Source organism: Patiria miniata, unplaced genomic scaffold, assembly GCF_015706575.1.
Source record: "Patiria miniata isolate m_02_andy unplaced genomic scaffold, ASM1570657v1 HiC_scaffold_20, whole genome shotgun sequence".
NCBI lineage: Eukaryota > Metazoa > Echinodermata > Asteroidea > Valvatida > Asterinidae > Patiria > Patiria miniata.
The window spans coordinates 15,337,574-15,356,531 of record NW_024037059.1 but is presented as its reverse complement, the minus strand read 5'-3'; the positions used below and the strand labels follow the sequence as shown (position 1 = coordinate 15,356,531).

Genomic DNA, 18,958 nt, shown 5'->3' with positions numbered 1-18,958 from the left:
ATTTGGTTTTCCCATTCACATCAATGTAACCACAGAGAGGCTGGAGGAAAAATAGTCTGGTTCCTTTTTGCACAAAAAACATTATCATTCAGTACTGTTATTGGATACAGGGAACATGAGTAAAATGGTGGAAGCATTATATATGTCTATTAAGCGTGAAGTGAACAGAATACTCCAGGAGTCGCTTATTATGATAACAATGAGAGGACTGGTGTGTTTATTTTGTGGGACGATAGCTAATTAAAAATTGGCTGCACATCCGAATTTTGTTTTCGTTGATCCATTTTTATTATCGATCCCTTTTCTCTCTTTTTTTTTAACGGAATATTCCATCATCCAACCCCACTATACAGATGATGAAAACAAAACCCAGCGCCCCCAACTGCACGGAGTTGTATGGGGGAAAAGGGTCTAATGCCGGGGTCTTTCTTATCTACTGGGTTCCGACGATCGCGTGCTGGGGTCAGGGTTGAAAAAAGGTGAACCCTGGGATGATGATTTTATTATGGTACAACGTACCGTACAAGCATCAGAGCAGCGCAACATCTCACCAATGAACGACTTGAAGACGAGTCTAATGTCACAGCGCTCCGCCTAGCCTACGTCCTGTAGCCGCGGTCAGATTCTGATGCAGGAAGTTAATTTTCTCTTATTGTGCCTGCTCTAGCATGAGGAAGTAAACAATAAATTGACAGTAATTACTTCCCTAGTCGACAGGAGCCTTGAGCCTGTGGTGCCTATTATCATTGGTATAATTCTAAAGGAGACTCGGAGAGGCCGGGGGTTGAAATTCATTAACATTAGAATTCTTCAAACATGAAAGGCAAACATATCAGATATACATGTATCAGCATGACATTGCAACCAATGGGCAAAAACTACATCTGACGCGTTTAAAGGCATCCTCCCTGTCATTTATTGTCGAATTGAACCTCTTGCACATTAACGATTCCAGTTGAAGAAAAAAAACCAGCTTGTAATCACAGGTGGCAATTTGAAAATGATTTTAAAATTGACAAAAAAATCTGCCCTCCTATCAATTATTATTTGCAAAATATACAATATGTTTGCTGACGAGAGTTTAACAACTGGTCAGCATGCTTAGTCTCAGCATGATGAAGGTTCCTCCATGGTCTCAGCTACACAGCTTCAGTTGGTCAGTCTTGGATAGTCTATATATGGAGGTACGAACCATCATGTCTAAACTTGAACTTCTCGGGTTGAAAGTCTCAGCTTCACTATATAGTCATGCCTTTGGCCATAAATTGAAGTGTACCTTAATACAATAATATTGTTCAGGTTTAGACAGTTTAAGGACATTATTGCACTCAGTGACTCAGTCAGTCCGTGACTCATTCATCAGAGGACTGGGAGCTGCTCCAGCAAAAGCTCACTCCTCGCAGTCCTGCGAGTGGATCTTCAAGATGCCCTCCGCGTGCTGCTGCCACAATATCTGGAACTCGGTGTTGAACTTGTGGGAGTTGCTCTGAGCCATCTGGTCAAAGAAGTGATACTTGAGAGTCTTGGGGAGGGGGTAGAAAGTCCTGTTGAAGGACCAGAAGCCGAACAGGTGCACCTCTTTGCACATGGTTAGAGCCGTCTGGGCAAGATAGAACCCTGATATGGAAAAGAAAAATATATCTCCGTCATGTCGGCAGTGTGTGTATGGTGAATGATGGGTGGTGCTGTCAATTTCGACTTGATTTTGCACGCTTTCTCACTACATTTCTCCTTAATTATTTCCCGTTTGGCTCTCTGAAATATTTTGAAATATGGTGTTTTAATAGTATATTTCGAAAATTTTCCATATATTTTGTCGATACAATTGTCAGTTTCTAGCAACACGTTTCAACAGTATGTTTTTGTAGTGAATACAATATAAACTCAAACCTAATATTAAATTTTGGAAAATGTTTACCATGAAATTGACTGGAGCGGGGCTTGAACCTTCGACCTCCGGATATCCGCACCGGAATGGTACTCCGGAGGTCGCAGATTCAATCTCCGCTCCAGTCAATTTCTTGTTTCAACTTTTCAATTGTTATAATTCACCTATCAGTTTCCCTCTGTGGTTCATTTGAAATATACTAATACTGATATTGAATTTAGATGACATTGATTTTGCTGCATGACATTTCAAACCGGAACCGTAACTGACTTCACTACCACGCAGTCGTCATGTCATGGATCCAAAATGGCGGCATGTTAAAATTAGTCAGGTACCAATGACCGCAGAGACAAGACCTGAATTACCGGCGTAGAAAAAACCAATAAGTCACACCTGTTGACATGTAATTGATTCCTGCATGCTTCCATAGCTTTATAATCCCCAGCAAGTGTTTGGGGTTCCCGATCGTTACTTGTGCAAATTTTCTTCCTTTTTTCTGAGCTTCGAGTATCGCCGGTAGGAGCCTGGACGTGCAGGTTTTCAGGACTCCTCCGTTGATCATGCAGGGGATAAACAGATGGCCACTGTACTCTTTCAAGGCTTTGGCGAACCGCTTGGTATCCGTGGACAAATGAAAACCATGGTATCTGAACGAATAGAACAAAAATCAGAAAGAAGCCAAAATAATAAATATTGAGCAAGGAATGAACATGATTGTAGAATTACCTCGTCGATAATTATGCCCAAAATCTTTCAACTGCTGCACCGCAGCACAGCAAAACAAGTCGTCCATGAAACCGCAATGGACTAGATTTTTTTTGATTTTTTGCATTATCCCTGTTTTTTTTTTTACTGAATGGGGGATTCTCTATGTTTAATTCTTAATTTTCAGATCAAAATAATGTTTTTTCTTGTTAAATCTTGATCAATCTGTATCATTATTATGTGGAAATTGCTAATAAATCTTAATTGCTAATAAATACTTGCAGAACTCAGAAAAAGGTTTCCCGTTTATGTATTTTGCTCCTGAAATGTGTGACCACTTATTGGTGTTGAATATAAGCAATTTTCAAATTAGGTTTTTGCCCTTAACCGACGTTTAAACACTGTATACTCAGTGTGTTACCTCCCGAATGAAAGTTGGAAAAAAACGTCGGTGAAGGGCAAAAACCTAATTTGATTGATATCACCCCGACGCAAAATTCCATCTTATAATAAGCAATTTTGTTTTTAATTTCAATTCATCGTTGGTGTTAATTTTAATTCAGTTTGTTATTAAACACTTAATTATATAAAAATGCTCACCTTGTACTCATGATACTTGGATTCATTGTAGTGAGATTTGTTTTGTATCCAGCGTCGATTCCAAATGTCCGTATCGGCACCAGGTTACACCTGTCAACACATTATACAAACCAAAAGTGAAATTAAAAAACCCGGAAATTAGAGAAATACTCAAAACAATACCCAAAGCAGCTATTAATACTACTGAAATGTTATGTAAATAGATACCGAAAGCGTTTGGCTGTATCACCTTTGAAAATTCCTTATCACATGCACGGCAGATGATTCGAGGATACTTGTATATTATATTAAGGAAGGGATAATTGTATCAATCCTTTTTTTACGATCCATGATTGAATTTCAATCTTTGTTTACTCTTCACCTTAGCACGTAATCCGCTGAGTCAATTTCTTTTCCGCAAGCGCTGCGCAGAAGAACGCCTCCGTTTCCTACCACGCTGCACTTGTCAAGAAGAGTTCCTTTGGGGAATATGGGATTCTGCGAATAGGAATAACAAAAGTACATCTCACTATATATATACTTTCAGTGATGAAGAGAAAAACTGGAAACTAAGGAAAAGTGCACGGATGTTGTGAGCGCATGATTATTAAGGTGAGGAGGCAGACAATCGATTTGACAATCTTCTTCATCCGCCAATCTTCCTAGAAGAAAAGGTATTAATAAAGACTACTTCTGTTGATGGAGACTATAATCTTTTATGCAAAATCTTCCGTAAGTTATCACTTTCTGATTTCATGGGCGAACTCAACCCTGACAAAATCAGTGACAATTGGTCACCTACTAATATTTACAGTGGTTACTATTTTTTTTTTTTTTAATATACTTTAGTTTATTGACACATTTTCCCCAACCTTTGGCAAAAACTGGAGGAGTTCTGGCTTGGGTTTGTACAGAGGCCCCCGATAACCTAATTTCTTGTCGTAAAACGGCATGAGTGTGGACGAATTGGTGTTCTGCTGTGTCAGGACAAACTGGTCGATTGCGGTAGAATCCGATGACTGGAAAATTTCCCTTCTGCATTCAAACAAAGGAAAGTCAAGAGGAAGAGATTTTAATGCACTTAGCGTTGATGCATTTTTTTCTATTGATTACAAAATTGATCACACGTATACACGATATCGCATGTGTAATTTCCGCTGGTGAGGGCGCTATCCACATAAATATAGGCCTACACTGAAACAGGTGGGTTGATGACTTTCTGATGAGTTAATTACAACTCGAAATGTAGTTTGGTGTCTTACAGCTTCATTATCGTATTCCCAGGACGGTTAATGTCTCTTTTGCAATGTACCAGCCGTGCTTCTTGCCAACCAAGGGTTGACAAACTATGGAGGGAAAGTATTGTAAAACACACGAATAATTATAAAAAATAATCAAAATTGAGTATAACCAACCGACTCTACAAAAAAATATATGATATGATACAGGCCTGAGTGCTACTGGGGGCAAAGTTTGTTGCAAACCATGCACGGTTAATGTTTCTGCCATACAAGATGGCGCTCAATGTTTACAAACAAATCAAAAGGAAAAGAAAGTTCAAGAGAAACTTGATGGCAAACAGACCTAAAGCTCCGCACTCGGTCAGGACGGGCCTTCCAGTTGGACAGAATGTACTTCTGGTAAATGAAGAGAGCTTCATCTTGGAAAGAAGAGAAGGTTCTGACTATCGAGGCGATGACAGGTACTGGTGTCGTTGGCAAGGATACATTCACAGGTGCAGGTAAACTGTTAGTTAAACAGATGTCTAAAAATTTGATACCAGATAAATCATGGGCTTGATATTAAAGTCCTTTTTGCACGAAAAATATTGTAACAAGACATTACTTTATCAATCAAAATAAACAAAAATGACAACCAAAAGAAACAAAATATACAAAATGGCAGCCCATAATGCATTGAAACGAATGCACTTAGTCTAGTTTTATATCATAAAATTAATACAGTTTACAGCACCAAATTAGGAATGCGGCTAAGAGGAACACCAATAAGAACTGAAGAAAAAAAATCAATCGAGAGATTGTGATGACGCATTACAAATGTTGAAAACAAATTGCAAGGACTCTTTTCTTTTCGAAAACTGTGTCATTCAATCGTCATGGCAATACCTTTCAGCAAACCTCCTCTGCGATGGCGATAAAGCCTCTTTTGTTGTTACCATGGAGATGAAAGCATTATGTAGCGATGGAATCTCGTCACGTGTGACCATTAAGATGATCGCTATTAGACCAAACCAGGTGAGCAGTCGCATCAACCGTAGGATGAGGAATAAGCGCATGGTTGACAACATCCACCTGCTAAATGAATACAAACTTCAATTAGTGAAGTCTCTCTCAAAAAAAGTGCAAAAACGGTCTTTATACCATTCTACAGGTGTTAATATATATCACAGTGAATTACGGCTATGTTAATAAGCACAAATGCTTGGGTTTTCGCGGGATACCTTCTAAACTATCACGCAGAGGACATTGCTAGGAACTTAACCGCAGTTCGTTTTGTTTTTGCAAAGCATGTAAATATTAATTTGGCTGAAAAAAATGAAAAAGCTATACAATGAGTTTTTTCTTTGTGTGACACTAAGGCATGATTACATTCCGGAAGAATTAATTCCACACATCTCTGCATCTCGTTATATATGTAATTTCAAAATTCTGATTTAAGTAAGATAAATTAAGATCCGTATTCACAATGCACAACAAGCCTATGAGACCTGCTTCAAGCTTATTTCTTGACCGAAATGTAGGCCCTCTCATACGCTTCTTATATCACGCTGTATGTTTAGGCCTACCACTCTTAAAATTAACGAATCCTACCATAGATTAACAACAGCATACTACTCCCATTTGTGATAATTATGCCATTTAAATAAAATTTCCAAAACTATTGAGGAGAAAACATTAAAATTGAATGGGTCAGAATTCCAAGATAATATAAATATTAATGCCAATGAAAAAAAGAGAAGGAAAAGAAATGGACAAAATATAATTATCTCCAGGATTATTACACTCACCCCAAAGACTGGTCCGAGCATTCAGCCTAAATCCTCTGCTTTGTAGTACGACTTCTATATTTACTGATATTCACTGCACAAATACCATCTCTGTGTTGTCTACCATGACTGCTGATTTTGCTCTTATGCACGTGACAATGGTAGTTATGCGTCTATATAACAACGTGTTAACGCATGAATGATTGAGGTTTTTCATTGACCCAGTCGTCACGTGTGCCCTATATCCATTTGCAACATTTGTCTTAGATTCATCTGTAACAATCTATATTTTGTTCTGTCTCCCTGATTGCCTGATACATTTTCTCCCTAGGCTATTTTTTTTATTTAATATATTTAATTATTTTCCCTTAATATTTGACTTTTATATAAAATTATCATTTAGGAAATAAAGGATAGGGGAAAACAATTACACAACGGTATGTCTACCTAACAACAAAGTAGTTTGAAGACATTCCCGAAACGGAGAATTATAAAAAAAAATAGCACCGTCTTGGCAGCATTATTATAAAAGCTACATGCGACAGACATCCGCAGGCGTTGAGCCTAATATAGTTGCGTAGCGACCGCATTTTAGTCGTTGATCTTTTGTCGTGTGGGTTTCCATGGTAACTGGCGATGCCATTAAAAACACGTTACAATCAACAATGGAATCATTTTGTGAAGGCCGCGAAACAAGGCCTCGACTCACTGTCTGTTGTTAAGTGCTCTGGCAAGAATCAGAGCTGTACATTAACTGGTTTTCGGTCGTGAAGCGTTTCAACTTTGTATCACTATACGTGGAAGTGCAAATCCATTCATTGACAAATGTTACATAAAGAAATATGGAAATGTTACACGAAGAAATAAGGAAATATTCGAACATATCTTTGTCGGATTTGAGTACAAACTCTCACATTCTGTCCTGTCTTCCTCAATCAAAGCACAAGACGAATGCCTTCATGAATGAGGTTACTGTCAAGATGAAGTATATCAGATGGGCCTGCAGCGCTGTTGTTTTCAATTAATTAAATTCAATTGAATTCGTTTTATTGTCTACACTAAAAACACAGAAATTTGAGCACACTGACGTATCTTATAAACACTTAACACACACATTAATAGAAAAATACACTGATAAAATAATACAATAACAAATTAAAGTATGGCACACGTACGTGGCGTACGGTTAATTTGGATGCCGAAAGATCACGCGGACACAAATACAAAAGGCAGAATTATTCCAAAGTAGAAAACAAATCTACACTACAAGAAAATGGGGACTTCAACAATCTCAAATATGACATGAAAAGTTACTAAAATCATGAAATACTTGATATGATATTGAAAAACCAGCTCACCGGGATAACGGTGTTCTCCACAAGCCGAAGTTCTCATAGAAGGCTTCGATTGCAGTGTTCAGAGTTCAAAGTGGGAAAGGTCGTTTCCGAGTCCAAAAGTTGAAGTTTCTGTGTCCAATTCCGGTCATCAGTGTCTCAAAACTTTCCCATGGAGAAGTTGCTGGCAAAAGAGTAATGCAAAAGAACCAGTGGAATTTAACTTGGAATAATTTTTAGTTTGAGGTTACAGGTTGAGGTGGTGACTGTGTCCAATAAACCAGAAGTACGTTTTTACTTCACATGCTAGGTACAAGAATATTATATCTAGATGGCGCAGGCGTGATTGGTTAGCATGGAGGTTCAAAAAGAGAAATGCTGAATGTGTTTACTCAGATAAGCCACAAAAAAGGCAAATCAAGGGTGCGAGGTAATAAGCACAAACACGTGGCTCTTTGGTTTTTTTAATCATCTTCGCCCCTTTCAATTGATTGAGAAACTGATATTTGGCAATTTTGTTATGTACGTTGGAATAAATCGTAGTCATGTATTTTGCTGCATCAACGAAGACATTTTGAGCGAAAACTTTGTTTTCCAAAAATCTGACAAAAGCGGACTTAGCAATACAGTTCAAAGTAAAGCGATCGGTTTGATTTAAACGTAAAAAGACAAGTGAAAAAGCAACTCGGCAACTGAGTGGGAGAGCGTTGCCCGCTAAGCGGAATGCCTCGTGTCGTTCAAAACTACGCCCTCATGTTGAAAATAAACCGATTTTTTTTTTATAACTGCAAGACACGAGAGGGCGCTCGCCATCGTTATCGTTGTTGCGTTTTCGCAATCGTTGAGCCTGTTTCACCGTGCCTTTTGTGTAAAAACCGTGCACCTCGTTTATAAACACTATTTCCTGTAACTTTAAGGATATACTTCCTATAACATGACTCGTTTCTAATCCTGACAATAGGCCTCATTGTTCAAGCATGGCCAAAAAAAGATGTCAATGTTGTGTTTCAGAATCAACAATATTATTTAAGTATCCTCGGCTACAGGTTATATTCATTCAGACTTATCTCTCGGGGAACCATGACGTAAATGAATATTTTCATTTTTATACTTTATTTTCCTTCTTTCTTTCCTTTCGTTTTCTCTACAAATATTCGTTCCATTAATATGTTATCTTTTCGTGAATCATCAACAATGTCATTAAATTATCTCCGGTATGTATTGGTTTCATTTTGTTTTCATATTTCAGGCGAATGCATTTGCATAAATTAAACGGACAATTTCAATGTATTTATATTAACTTCAAATATTGCTAGATAACACACTGATTGACAAACATCGGCTACACCATAGGGAATGTTTGGTACGAGGTTCAAAATCATCCTGATTGATTTTGTCCTTTCAAAGCTGACCATGAGTTTGGAAAGTATTAGAAAATGAGCGAGCGATGGTATATCCTTGATTTGATTATCATTTGACCTTCTTATATTCCAGCGTACCTTGTAAACAAATAAATCCATGATTATGTAATTGACTGTCCTCTAACTAAATTAAGAATACCGTGCTACAATGGAAGCATGCAATGGCCAAAAATCACTCAATGCTAACGTTACTAGCAGTATTGCATGGTTAATTACCAAATATCGTATAGCGCCGCTATGAGGTCGCTCCACGTCGGCTATGATGATTTTCGGTTACAACGTACAGTATCATGTGGGATACCGTACAGTGACTTGATTTAACAGTGGGCGTTGCTTGTCATTGAAGGAGGGTGTATGATAAGCGAAACGAATACAGGACGTCATAGTTCTTGGAATCAATGACGATATAAACGCCTAGCCTTGGCGTCGCCAGGATTTTTCCAGAGGGGGGCAAAGCACATTATTTCCCAAAATCCTTGTAGTTTCTTTAGCATTCTTCTCGATTTATCATTTTTATCGAGCGTGGGCGGGGGACATTTGCCAAACCTCACCCCATTGACACCCCTGCGGACGCCCATGTTGTGAAATGAGCATTAAATTATCAGCAATATGACTTCGCACCCCTTTTTTGATTCCCTTTTGTTTTTTTTTGTTTTTTTTTTAAAACCTTTTCCGGGAGGGGGGGGGGGGGCGGGGGGGGGGGGGGAAGCGCCCCCTTCCCCCCTCCTGGCGACGCCCATATATAGCAACAGTGTTCAGACGTTTACATGTTGTTATGTAATTCAGTCCTAAGATGGCAATAAGCTTCCTTTGAGCACATAGCAATACAGCCAAAAGAAAATTGTACGACGACGCCATAAACGCCGATACGATGACGTATGACGATGTCAACACTGACACTGGCATTACCATAATTACCACCAAGTCTGTAACGCAAAAAAAAAAATTTAGAAGAAAACCTGGTTTTGATCATGCTTGAGTGATGATTGAAAAGCTGCAAATTGGTCGGACAAATTGTATATTTCTGTTAAGTGATGTCAAGCTCTGTTCAAATGACAGCATAACTGCTCCATAAAGATGCATTTCTGGTACGATGATGGAACATCCCATTAGCTCGCTAAAAGCTTTTGTAGTGCCTGACATCATCATCAACATCATTACATCTCCATTGGTAAAGCTAGTCATCCAGATAACCCAAGGACTCTTGCAGAGCCGAATCCCATGCATCTCCGCAACAGACAACAGTGGAGAGTGTATTGCATTATGCGTGAATGGCGAAAGCGAAAGGAAAACTCTCCAAGATTGCATACAGGTCGAGTCAAAAAGAAAGAGACCGAATTTGAAAAATAGTTTTAAAATATTTGGCTTGCTCCATTTCACAAAAGAACCCATAGATCTTATTGACCTTTAACTGTGAACATTTCACGTCATTTGCATACTCTATTCCAAAGTTATGTTTATTTCTATGACAAAGATCGCAAGACTCGGCTGTCCACCACTGATCATTTACCGAACCACGAACTGATGAATACCATTGAGTACAATGAAACATGGACGTTTTCCCACCTCGGTTAATGAACGAGAACATGCAAAGGAAAACATACCAAAATCGCCATCAATATTTCATAAAAAAGAGCGACTTGTTCCTCATATTCAAAACACAAAATCTGACAGTAAAAATAATGTTTCAGTCTTGATTTCAATTATTAAAATCTCATTAGTATTTGAATGCTTCTAATGGCATTCCATGGACAGATAAAAATGGGTTCTTTTAGCAAAACATGCATAACTTCTGATAGCAAGGATCAATTGAAGTAATTCTTTGTTTCAGATGAGTGGAAGAACACGTACGCTCTTGCTGTATCGAATTTGATTGGTTTTTAAGAAAAAAACTCTTTAATCGGGTCATTTTCTTTTTGACTCACCCTGCACCGTACATTCTTGGGGAAAAAGCAATTCTATTTCAATATTCCTTTTTCATGATGTCTCACCCAAACTGAAGGCTTTTTTTCGTTTGCCGAGAATTGTAAGTATCTGTACATCCCAACACATCTTTAATTGAGTGACAATTTCAAAAGATTTCAATAAAATTAAGCGAGGTTTTTTTCCCCTTCAGGATTTAAGTCCTTTTAAATTATGGGACGTGTAGATGTACTTAAACAAATGCGTCATCAAAGCGCCATGTGTCTGCAACCCATCGGGAAAAAAAAACACCTGCACAGCCTGAGACGACACAATAATTATCAAGAAAACATTCAAAGGAAATTTGGCATTTACAGGAAGTGTGACGGCAACAAAGGGACCTCCTGAATAGGTATGAGAATAATTGATTACTCCTCGAGGTTTAATTTTCGAAATGGTTCTCGACTCCGTACGCTTTTTGCAAGAGATAGATAGATAGAGAGAGTGAGTGATTTTAATGTACATGGATTGATTGTCATGATTGCAAATATTTGTCTCAAATCAGGAAACAGTCGTTTGTTTGCAGTGGTTTGCACAGACGGCAGGGACAAAATTCGTACACGAGATTATTTTAATTTCGCGAATGAGACACGGTCTCTCTTATACAAACGTTGCCACCCTTCCGCTACACTTCATAAATCAAAACAACATCAAAAACTGTCCACTGATAGAGTGCGACAAAATTTGAAAAAAAAAAATATTCGACAGAGATGTCTTAAACAAAGGGACAACACGAAAGCACACCTCCGTATGATTGCAGTAATAGAAAACATACCTACATGACTCTCAACTTGTTCAATGTCAGTGTGCAGCCATAACATCTGCGCGCAGTTTGAAAACCAATTACTTTGACTGTTGTGACAAGAGTGAGCACATTATGCATACAACTCACTTCCACCTGAGAAGCCATTTACATCGACAGAGGCTAATCGTATAGAAAACAAACCAAATTTCATTTCTTATGCAACGACATATATCTATTTTGTTGCATAAATACTCAGGTTCTTAATTGATTTATTCCACACACCCATTACTGATTTCAAATGCAAACCGCTGCAGAGAAAAGCCAAAATGGTTCAAGCTTTACAGAAAAGCGAAATAAATAAGGCTTCAATAAAATTATTATTGATCAATTTATCTTTTCGCCACGCGAGGCATACATTAACTCATCATGTACATATTTGATTGCAAAGGCCGATTTGGGAGGCATGGGTAATAAACAACTGTGATGTCTCCTTCGCGGGAAATAATGTGCCTTTCTGTGAGTGGTCCTCAATTTTCAGGCCACTTGTGTGAAGTACCTGCAGTGCATTTGTTCTATGACGAAACGGTTTTTTTTTCAAGAGATACTTTGACTTGGTGATGGTTATCAACAATCATAATTCAATACTCACAAAGCAATCGTTACATCGCGTTTCTGACCCTCTACTTATTTTCAATCCTGAGAGCCAGGCAGCAATATTTCAATTATCAAAATCTGGGAGACCACTGTCAGCAGTTCCTGTAAAAGGTAGTCATGGTATTTACTTTCTCCGGTTCGGAAGAGGAAAGGAGAACGGCTTATCAATTTATGAGTTACATTTTTCATACAGGGCGAGTCCAAAATAGAGCCCAGAAGAATCCTGCACAGCCAACAAATGAGGATCTAGCGACTTAGCAACAGTCGCAACCGGTATGGGATTCATAACAACTCACAACTGTAATTAACTCTTCCCGTTCGTCCAGAGAGTCATTCTAATTTACCGAACGTAATATTCCAAAGGAAATTGAGCCAAATTGATATTTTTATATTTACAGGTGTTGGAGTGCTCTTTTGATATGATGATGAACTTGCAGGCTTTTTTTTTTGACACCTTGCTATATATAATTTATGCATGAAAACACCTTGATGTGCACATGCATAATGAGGGTTCCACTGGTAAGCTTGGAATGAATAGTTTTGAGCATATAGAAACACGCTCAACAATGTTTGTGTTGAATCGACATCAGTGCTAAAGTTTTGGGTCGGTGATTATTGAGAAGCTGAATTGGCAACTGCGGAATGAAGCGAAATAACCATTTGCCATGTTGGGAAGAACGCTGGTCTAGACTTAGCTCATAACAACCAACTACATTATGTACATTCATAAAATGACAAATCTGATTGCAACGATTGCAAAAAAGAAAATGTGCTCCATTGTCTATGATGGCAAGAACGAGCGCAAAACAGGTTACTGTCAATGGGAATAATACGAAGTGATCAATCATCTCTTAATAATGAGAGGCACGCGACTTTCCGTTCAACTTTTATTTTACACTCGACACAGAGACAAGCTCTTTGATGAACGCCGTTTTTTTTTGGTTTACGTTTTTCTTTAACGATTATAAACAACCCATTCTCAGCCCTTATGACTGAGTCATCGAGGTAATAGGTATTATGAACAACATCAAAGGGTTGTATTAAACCTGTTGTATACAATTTGCTTATTTCCCTGCATGGCCACAGAAACATTAACTGTTGCGGTTTAATTGAGTAAAAGAGGGGAAACAAAAAGGGTTTATATCAGATCTGTGATAAAGGTCTGTGAAGTTGCCTTTATATTAGGTGCTCGGTGCTAGAAAAAACCCAAACAATCGCAAAATCATATAGTTTGATTTGCCATGGCAAGACAGATGATTTGTAATGGAAAAGTAGTCATCACCGTGCTGTAAAAACGAAAGTGTTTAGTTGAGACACGTGCGTAGATATAGGCAAGAGGTTTAATGCAGGAACCCGTGACGCTGTTAATTAAACGCCGCAGTATGTGCAGTGAAATGTAAAACTAGTGCACTTGTTTAATGGAGACAATTTGATACGACGTGCCCTATCGCGCATGCTCAGAACCACCCACAGAATCGGACACAACTGCCATCACCTTCATTCGAATCAAAAAAGCGATGTGACGGCTACAGAGATCCTCGCAGGTATTCGTTATTGCTCTGTGATTGTGACAGGTTGTGTCTTTTCGAAATGGAAAACGTAACACCGTCAGGAACCACCGAGAACGACGGGCCGGCGAGTAGCCAACTGGAACGGCAGATTTTAGCGGTGTTCTTGGGTCTCATCGTGGTGCTGGGTACAGTTGGTAATATGATAGTTATACTTGCAGTTCTCCTGTCCCACAAACTGCGTACCAAAATGAACCTGTTCGTGGTTAATCTGAGCTTTGCCGACTTTCTGACAAGTCTTCACCTGGTGTGGATCATTGTGGCCTTCCTGAGTGAGGATGGATGGCCGTTACCGGACGAGCTATGCGTTTGGTGTGGGTTTGTTCTCATCACCTGCATCGGGGCTAGCGTCTACACCTTAGCCTGTATAGCCATCAACCGTTTAGTTTTGATCCGTTATGGCCAAGCTGCCTATCGTATCCTCTGCAGACCTGTCATAATGATTGGTATGATCGCAACCATCTGGACCATTCCGCTCTTTATGGCATCAATACCTCTCATCGCAGACTTTGGAGAACTAGGTTACAGCAGCAGATACAGAACTTGTCTAAAAAACCACGCTCATAAATACGCCAAGGCCTACGACATTCTCCTCTCCCTTACTTACTACCCAGTCTCCACGGCAGTGATAATTTTCAGTTACTTTAAAGTGTTTCTGTATCTCCGCTCCCGCGTCAAGAAACTCGCACCGGGTGTTGCCGAGGCCACAGTGTCATCTGTGATGCAAGAGACCGAGCTTCGGAACCGGCAGGGGCAACAGGAGGCTCGACCGAACCTCCGCGTTAGGCTGGACAAACGACAGGTGCAAGTCACCAAGAACATGTTTTACGTGGTGTGTCTCTTCTTTATGTGCACAACGCCCTACGGTCTCACCCTCCTGTGTGACCAGCAAGTTTGTCTGCGTCTTGCCTCGTACGCCGCAGTTATCCTGTCTCTCAACAGTTGTATCAACCCCGTTGTGTACGCCACTAAACATCCCGATTTCAAGTTGGTGATACGCTGCATCTTAATGTGCCGATGGAAGAAGATCCCTCAGCGCGTCAAGTTTTTTGGTGACTCGTGAAACATAACATGCCGTCCAACTTCGTCATTCAGCCTGTCGACTCTTAGCAAATGTCAAAAAGAGGTTTAACTTCAGGCCGCTATCAGGCCTCGTTTTAATTGCCATTTACTGAAGCCAGAGACCTGATAGATTATGTCAACTTATGTCCAATTAACGATCTGTTTGATGCTATATATACACATCGCCGGTCGAGCATATGAAAGCATCAGTGACGTTTAAGATCACTTTATTGAGGCATACAACATGTTACGTATAATTATTTTTAGGCCACAGTCTCTTACCATTTTCCTATGAGACATAGCCGGATTTTGTTGTCTATGTTACAATCGGGATCCTAGACGTCAGACAGAGATATTTTCGTAAAGTGTTCAATAACATGTTCGTATAATATGTTCAGTCAAATGTTCTATCAGACAACACATTTTGAACAGCGGATAAAAAAGAGATGTTGCTGAAGACCTTTGTCAATCTTTGCATTCCATTTATGTGACTTTCTAATGTCATTTTGAAACACGTAAATTACGAACTCCAACAAGAGGAACTACCATTCTAGCTTTGTCTCTGTCGACTTATCAATATATAAAAAAATGTGCATCGTCAGCAAGATCAACAAGTGCACACCAATTTGATAAAAGTTGAGTTTAGCTCAACGAGTAGGGTCTAATAGATGATACCAATCCCTACCTCTGCTATCGTGTTAAGCTATGTTGCTAGATAATTCACTGATCATTGCTATATATTATAGAGCCTAGGGGCGAGCTTCCGGAGCCCTTGAACAGTAAAATTACGTGCAAAATTCCGGAATTTGCAATTATTTTTGGTTCACTGATTTCTTAAGAAAAACACCCCCGCAAAAGGCCTTTGTAAAATTATTCCTAGCATATCAATTCATTGATACTGATATATCGCCTGACATGAAAGAGAAACATCATGCCACAAATTGACCTCTCACTTCCGAAAATCTAAAATATGTGCAGAGAATAGTGCAACTTACACGGATCCATATGCCACTAAATCGGTGTACACGTAGATAAGAATTTCTGAAATTATTTTGTGGCTGTCATTATATGAAAACTGAAAGTGAAATAAAAGAGCAAGATGTCTTGTAGGGTATTCAAAATTGTGCAAATAAACTTAAAAGACTCATTAGTATTTATGAAAGGAAAAAAAAACACCCTGAAATTGACTTTTAAGAGGATTGCAACCACTGCCCAAGCCATCCCCACTAAATCTAGAACCCATCGGCTGTAGGTAAGTAAACCTTCGCAACGGTATACATTCTCGTTCTCACGCAAGTACACGATATGAAAACAAACGTGCACGAACAAGGAGACCTAGGAACGACAATGCATGGACGTGACACTGAAAGGTCGTAAATGAATTTTTTTAACCAATCTCCAAATGAGTTTTCCCTCAATTTTATTTGAAGAATACCAAGATAAATTCTTGGGGTGGTTACAATGAGAAATCCTTCTGCCAAAAATTAGACGGTGAAAGGGCTATCCAATGTAAATTGTTCATAGGCGGGCCGCGTGAGGGTTTCGCAAGCTCGCCACGTGACCTTTTGAACTTTCAGTTTCTATTGCCAAAGCCTTTAGGGGAGAAATGGTGCTATTGAGCGGAACGAAATATTTGTACGGTTAGTGGCCAACTATTAATCAAGCTAGTACAGGAACCAAGTTAATGACACAAAACTGAACGGTGTCATTATGCGTGAAAGTCTATCCTCGCTAATTCACAGGTCGCATTGTGCCCATGATCATCATTTATTTATTATTCATTTGTTATTTATTAGATAATGTTTCAGGCATGACAAAATACGTGACAATTAAAGTATACAATGTTAAAAAATGCATTACAAAAAATTACAAGTCACAACAAAGGAAAGGGGCAAAAGAACAAACGACAATTGCAAAGCTACAAGAAACTAGAATACAAGAAACATTAAATTGTACCATATTGTACCTGCAGAATGGTCTTAAAAGTCATATAAAAGAAGTTTTTGGAGAGGCTCCCCAACTACAATTTTTGTACGTGACATAATCAACAGAAAAAACACAACAAATAGACTGAGAGTCCTAGTACACACTGCATAACAAAAAAACAAGACAAACAAGGGAAGCAAATACAAATAGAAGACAAACACACAAAGCAGGATATGCATGTACACATAAAAAAGAGGGATAGACAAACAGAACCAAGCACATAGAATATAAAAAATAACAAACAAACAAACAACCTAACAAACAATCAAACAAATAATGACAAACAAGAGAAGCAAAGACACGCAGGAGACAAACACAAGTCATAAGGCAGGATATGCATATATGATAAAAAGGAGAGATAGACAGACAGACCCAAGCACATGGAATTTAACAAAAAAACCAAACCCCCCAACCCCCCCCCCCCAAACAGGAGATAAACAGACAAGGTTGGATTTGCATGTGTACACAGAAGATTGAAAATCCAAACACAAGTACCAAAAAAACAAAAAAAACAAATAAAAACACAGCATAGAGGAAACAAAATAAAAACCAGCAAAATAGTATATTAAAAAAAGTTGCAAAAGTGCATGTTATATAATGGAAATAACCTTGTGATACCTTTCTGTATTTCTCTAATTTCCAACAGTGAAAATGAAATCCAGGCGATTTTGAGTGAAAATAACCCTAATTGTATAGACTGAAATACTCTGAAAAACAAAAACAATTAATCAAGTGGAAACCTAGTGAAAACTCAATCTATTCGATTGAATGAATTTCAATCTGAATCGTCTGGTGCCCAGTTTCACTCTGTGACATGATATTCAATTGAATTATAAGAGAGTACATGAACTATATTGATTTTGTATGATGCTATTCACGCAATAATGCATCACTGCACAGCATCATACACACTCCATAGATGATGATGTTGTTAGCATCACAGTGAAGCGTCTTCAAAGCATTGACAAAGCGAAAAACACTTCACCTGTAACTGGCCATCAATATGACACGTTACTTGTCACCAATTGCTTTACGTGAAATGCACCATTATTTTCCTGCGAGACATTTTTTTAAGATCAGAAATTGACAAGTTTGTCATGTTAAACAAAGCTTCGGTAACGATCCATGCAAGATATGACGGATAAAACAACAATTACCAACTGGTGATAATAGATTTATCTGATGAAATAGAGCGACATAATGGTATTATTTTTTTATTGGTTAATAGCAAAGTCAGACTTAACGCTTTTTAATACTAACAAAAGGAAAAGTACAGAATATCTGCATTCCGTCCTCCGCCTTGATCGTAGATATTCACGTAAATAGCGTTCTTTGTATCTAATAAAGTTGTTTCAATTTGCTTCAAGACCCATCGCATGGGCTTTGTCAATTTGTCTTGCCTAAACAACCTGCCTTTTGCGCCGCTTGTTTTTACTGCAGCCGTGAGAGCACAAATGGAACAGGCTGACAGCGTTGCTTTTCTTACTAGCTGATGAGTGTAAATAATTGCTCGGAAAGTGAAAGGAAGCACATAATTTGAGTAGGGACATGGCTGTATTGGTGTAGAATACGAGCACGTGCTTAATCTCCCAGATAGAGGTTTACGAGTATAAATTATCAGCATAGAACCTTGAAATCGATATATATTTTTCAAAAGCCTATTCATCGTCAATATCCGCATACCATTTGAGAAAGCCGTTGGCGTACAGTAGCCATAAACTAATTGACGCTTTTATTTAGGAAGCTGGAAATGGGAAGGGATCATGTGGCTTATTTTGTGCCTTGACACGCTGTGGCGACGGTGAAGGCGATGGCGGTGGGTTGGAAGAGCGGAGGACGCCATGCGGAAACTGCCAATTTAATACCACTCAACCTGTCTGGGATGACCTTCTTATAATAATGTCCTCTGAGATCACTGTATGCGAAATGATGATGATGCGACTATATGTTTTGCCCAAACAAAACACGTCAAACATCAATACTATACGTAAAAAGTTAGAAAAAATATATGCTATTTTGAAGTAAAGCATAATGAGATGCAGCGTTC

At 38.7% G+C, this 18,958-nt stretch overlaps 2 protein-coding genes across 2 annotated transcripts; one reads left to right on the top strand and one right to left on the bottom strand.

Annotated features, from left to right (window-relative positions):
- Nucleotides 1-332: 332 nt before the first annotated feature.
- LOC119727364 (alpha-N-acetylneuraminide alpha-2,8-sialyltransferase-like) lies at nucleotides 333-5,613 on the bottom strand. Its single transcript, XM_038199232.1, has 7 exons — nucleotides 5,299-5,613; nucleotides 4,757-4,918; nucleotides 4,045-4,207; nucleotides 3,555-3,670; nucleotides 3,194-3,283; nucleotides 2,282-2,535; nucleotides 333-1,617 (listed from the first exon to the last, which is right to left on the bottom strand). The coding sequence occupies exons 1-7, from the start codon at nucleotides 5,478-5,480 to the stop codon at nucleotides 1,391-1,393; spliced, it is 1,194 nt and encodes a 397-aa protein (XP_038055160.1). The 5' UTR covers nucleotides 5,481-5,613; the 3' UTR covers nucleotides 333-1,390.
- Nucleotides 5,614-13,872: 8,259 nt separating this feature from the next.
- On the top strand, nucleotides 13,873-15,335 carry LOC119727128 (melatonin receptor type 1B-like). The gene has a single exon (XM_038198989.1). The coding sequence runs from the start codon at nucleotides 13,886-13,888 to the stop codon at nucleotides 14,924-14,926; it is 1,041 nt and encodes a 346-aa protein (XP_038054917.1). The 5' UTR covers nucleotides 13,873-13,885; the 3' UTR covers nucleotides 14,927-15,335.
- Nucleotides 15,336-18,958: the final 3,623 nt, after the last annotated feature.

Excerpts from the sequence above, each read along its gene's own strand:
- LOC119727128 (XM_038198989.1), top strand. The coding sequence starts at position 13,886 with ATGGAAAACGTAACACCGTCAGGAACCACCGAGAACGACGGGCCGGCG.
- LOC119727364 (XM_038199232.1), bottom strand. The coding sequence starts at position 5,480 with ATGTTGTCAACCATGCGCTTATTCCTCATCCTACGGTTGATGCGACTG. Across the intron at positions 3,671-4,044 it reads TCCTCCAGTTTTTGCCAAAG|AATCCCATATTCCCCAAAGG; the intron begins GTTGGGGAAAAT and ends TCCTATTCGCAG. Across the intron at positions 2,536-3,193 it reads CCAAGTATCATGAGTACAAG|ATACCATGGTTTTCATTTGT; the intron begins GTGAGCATTTTT and ends CTATTCGTTCAG.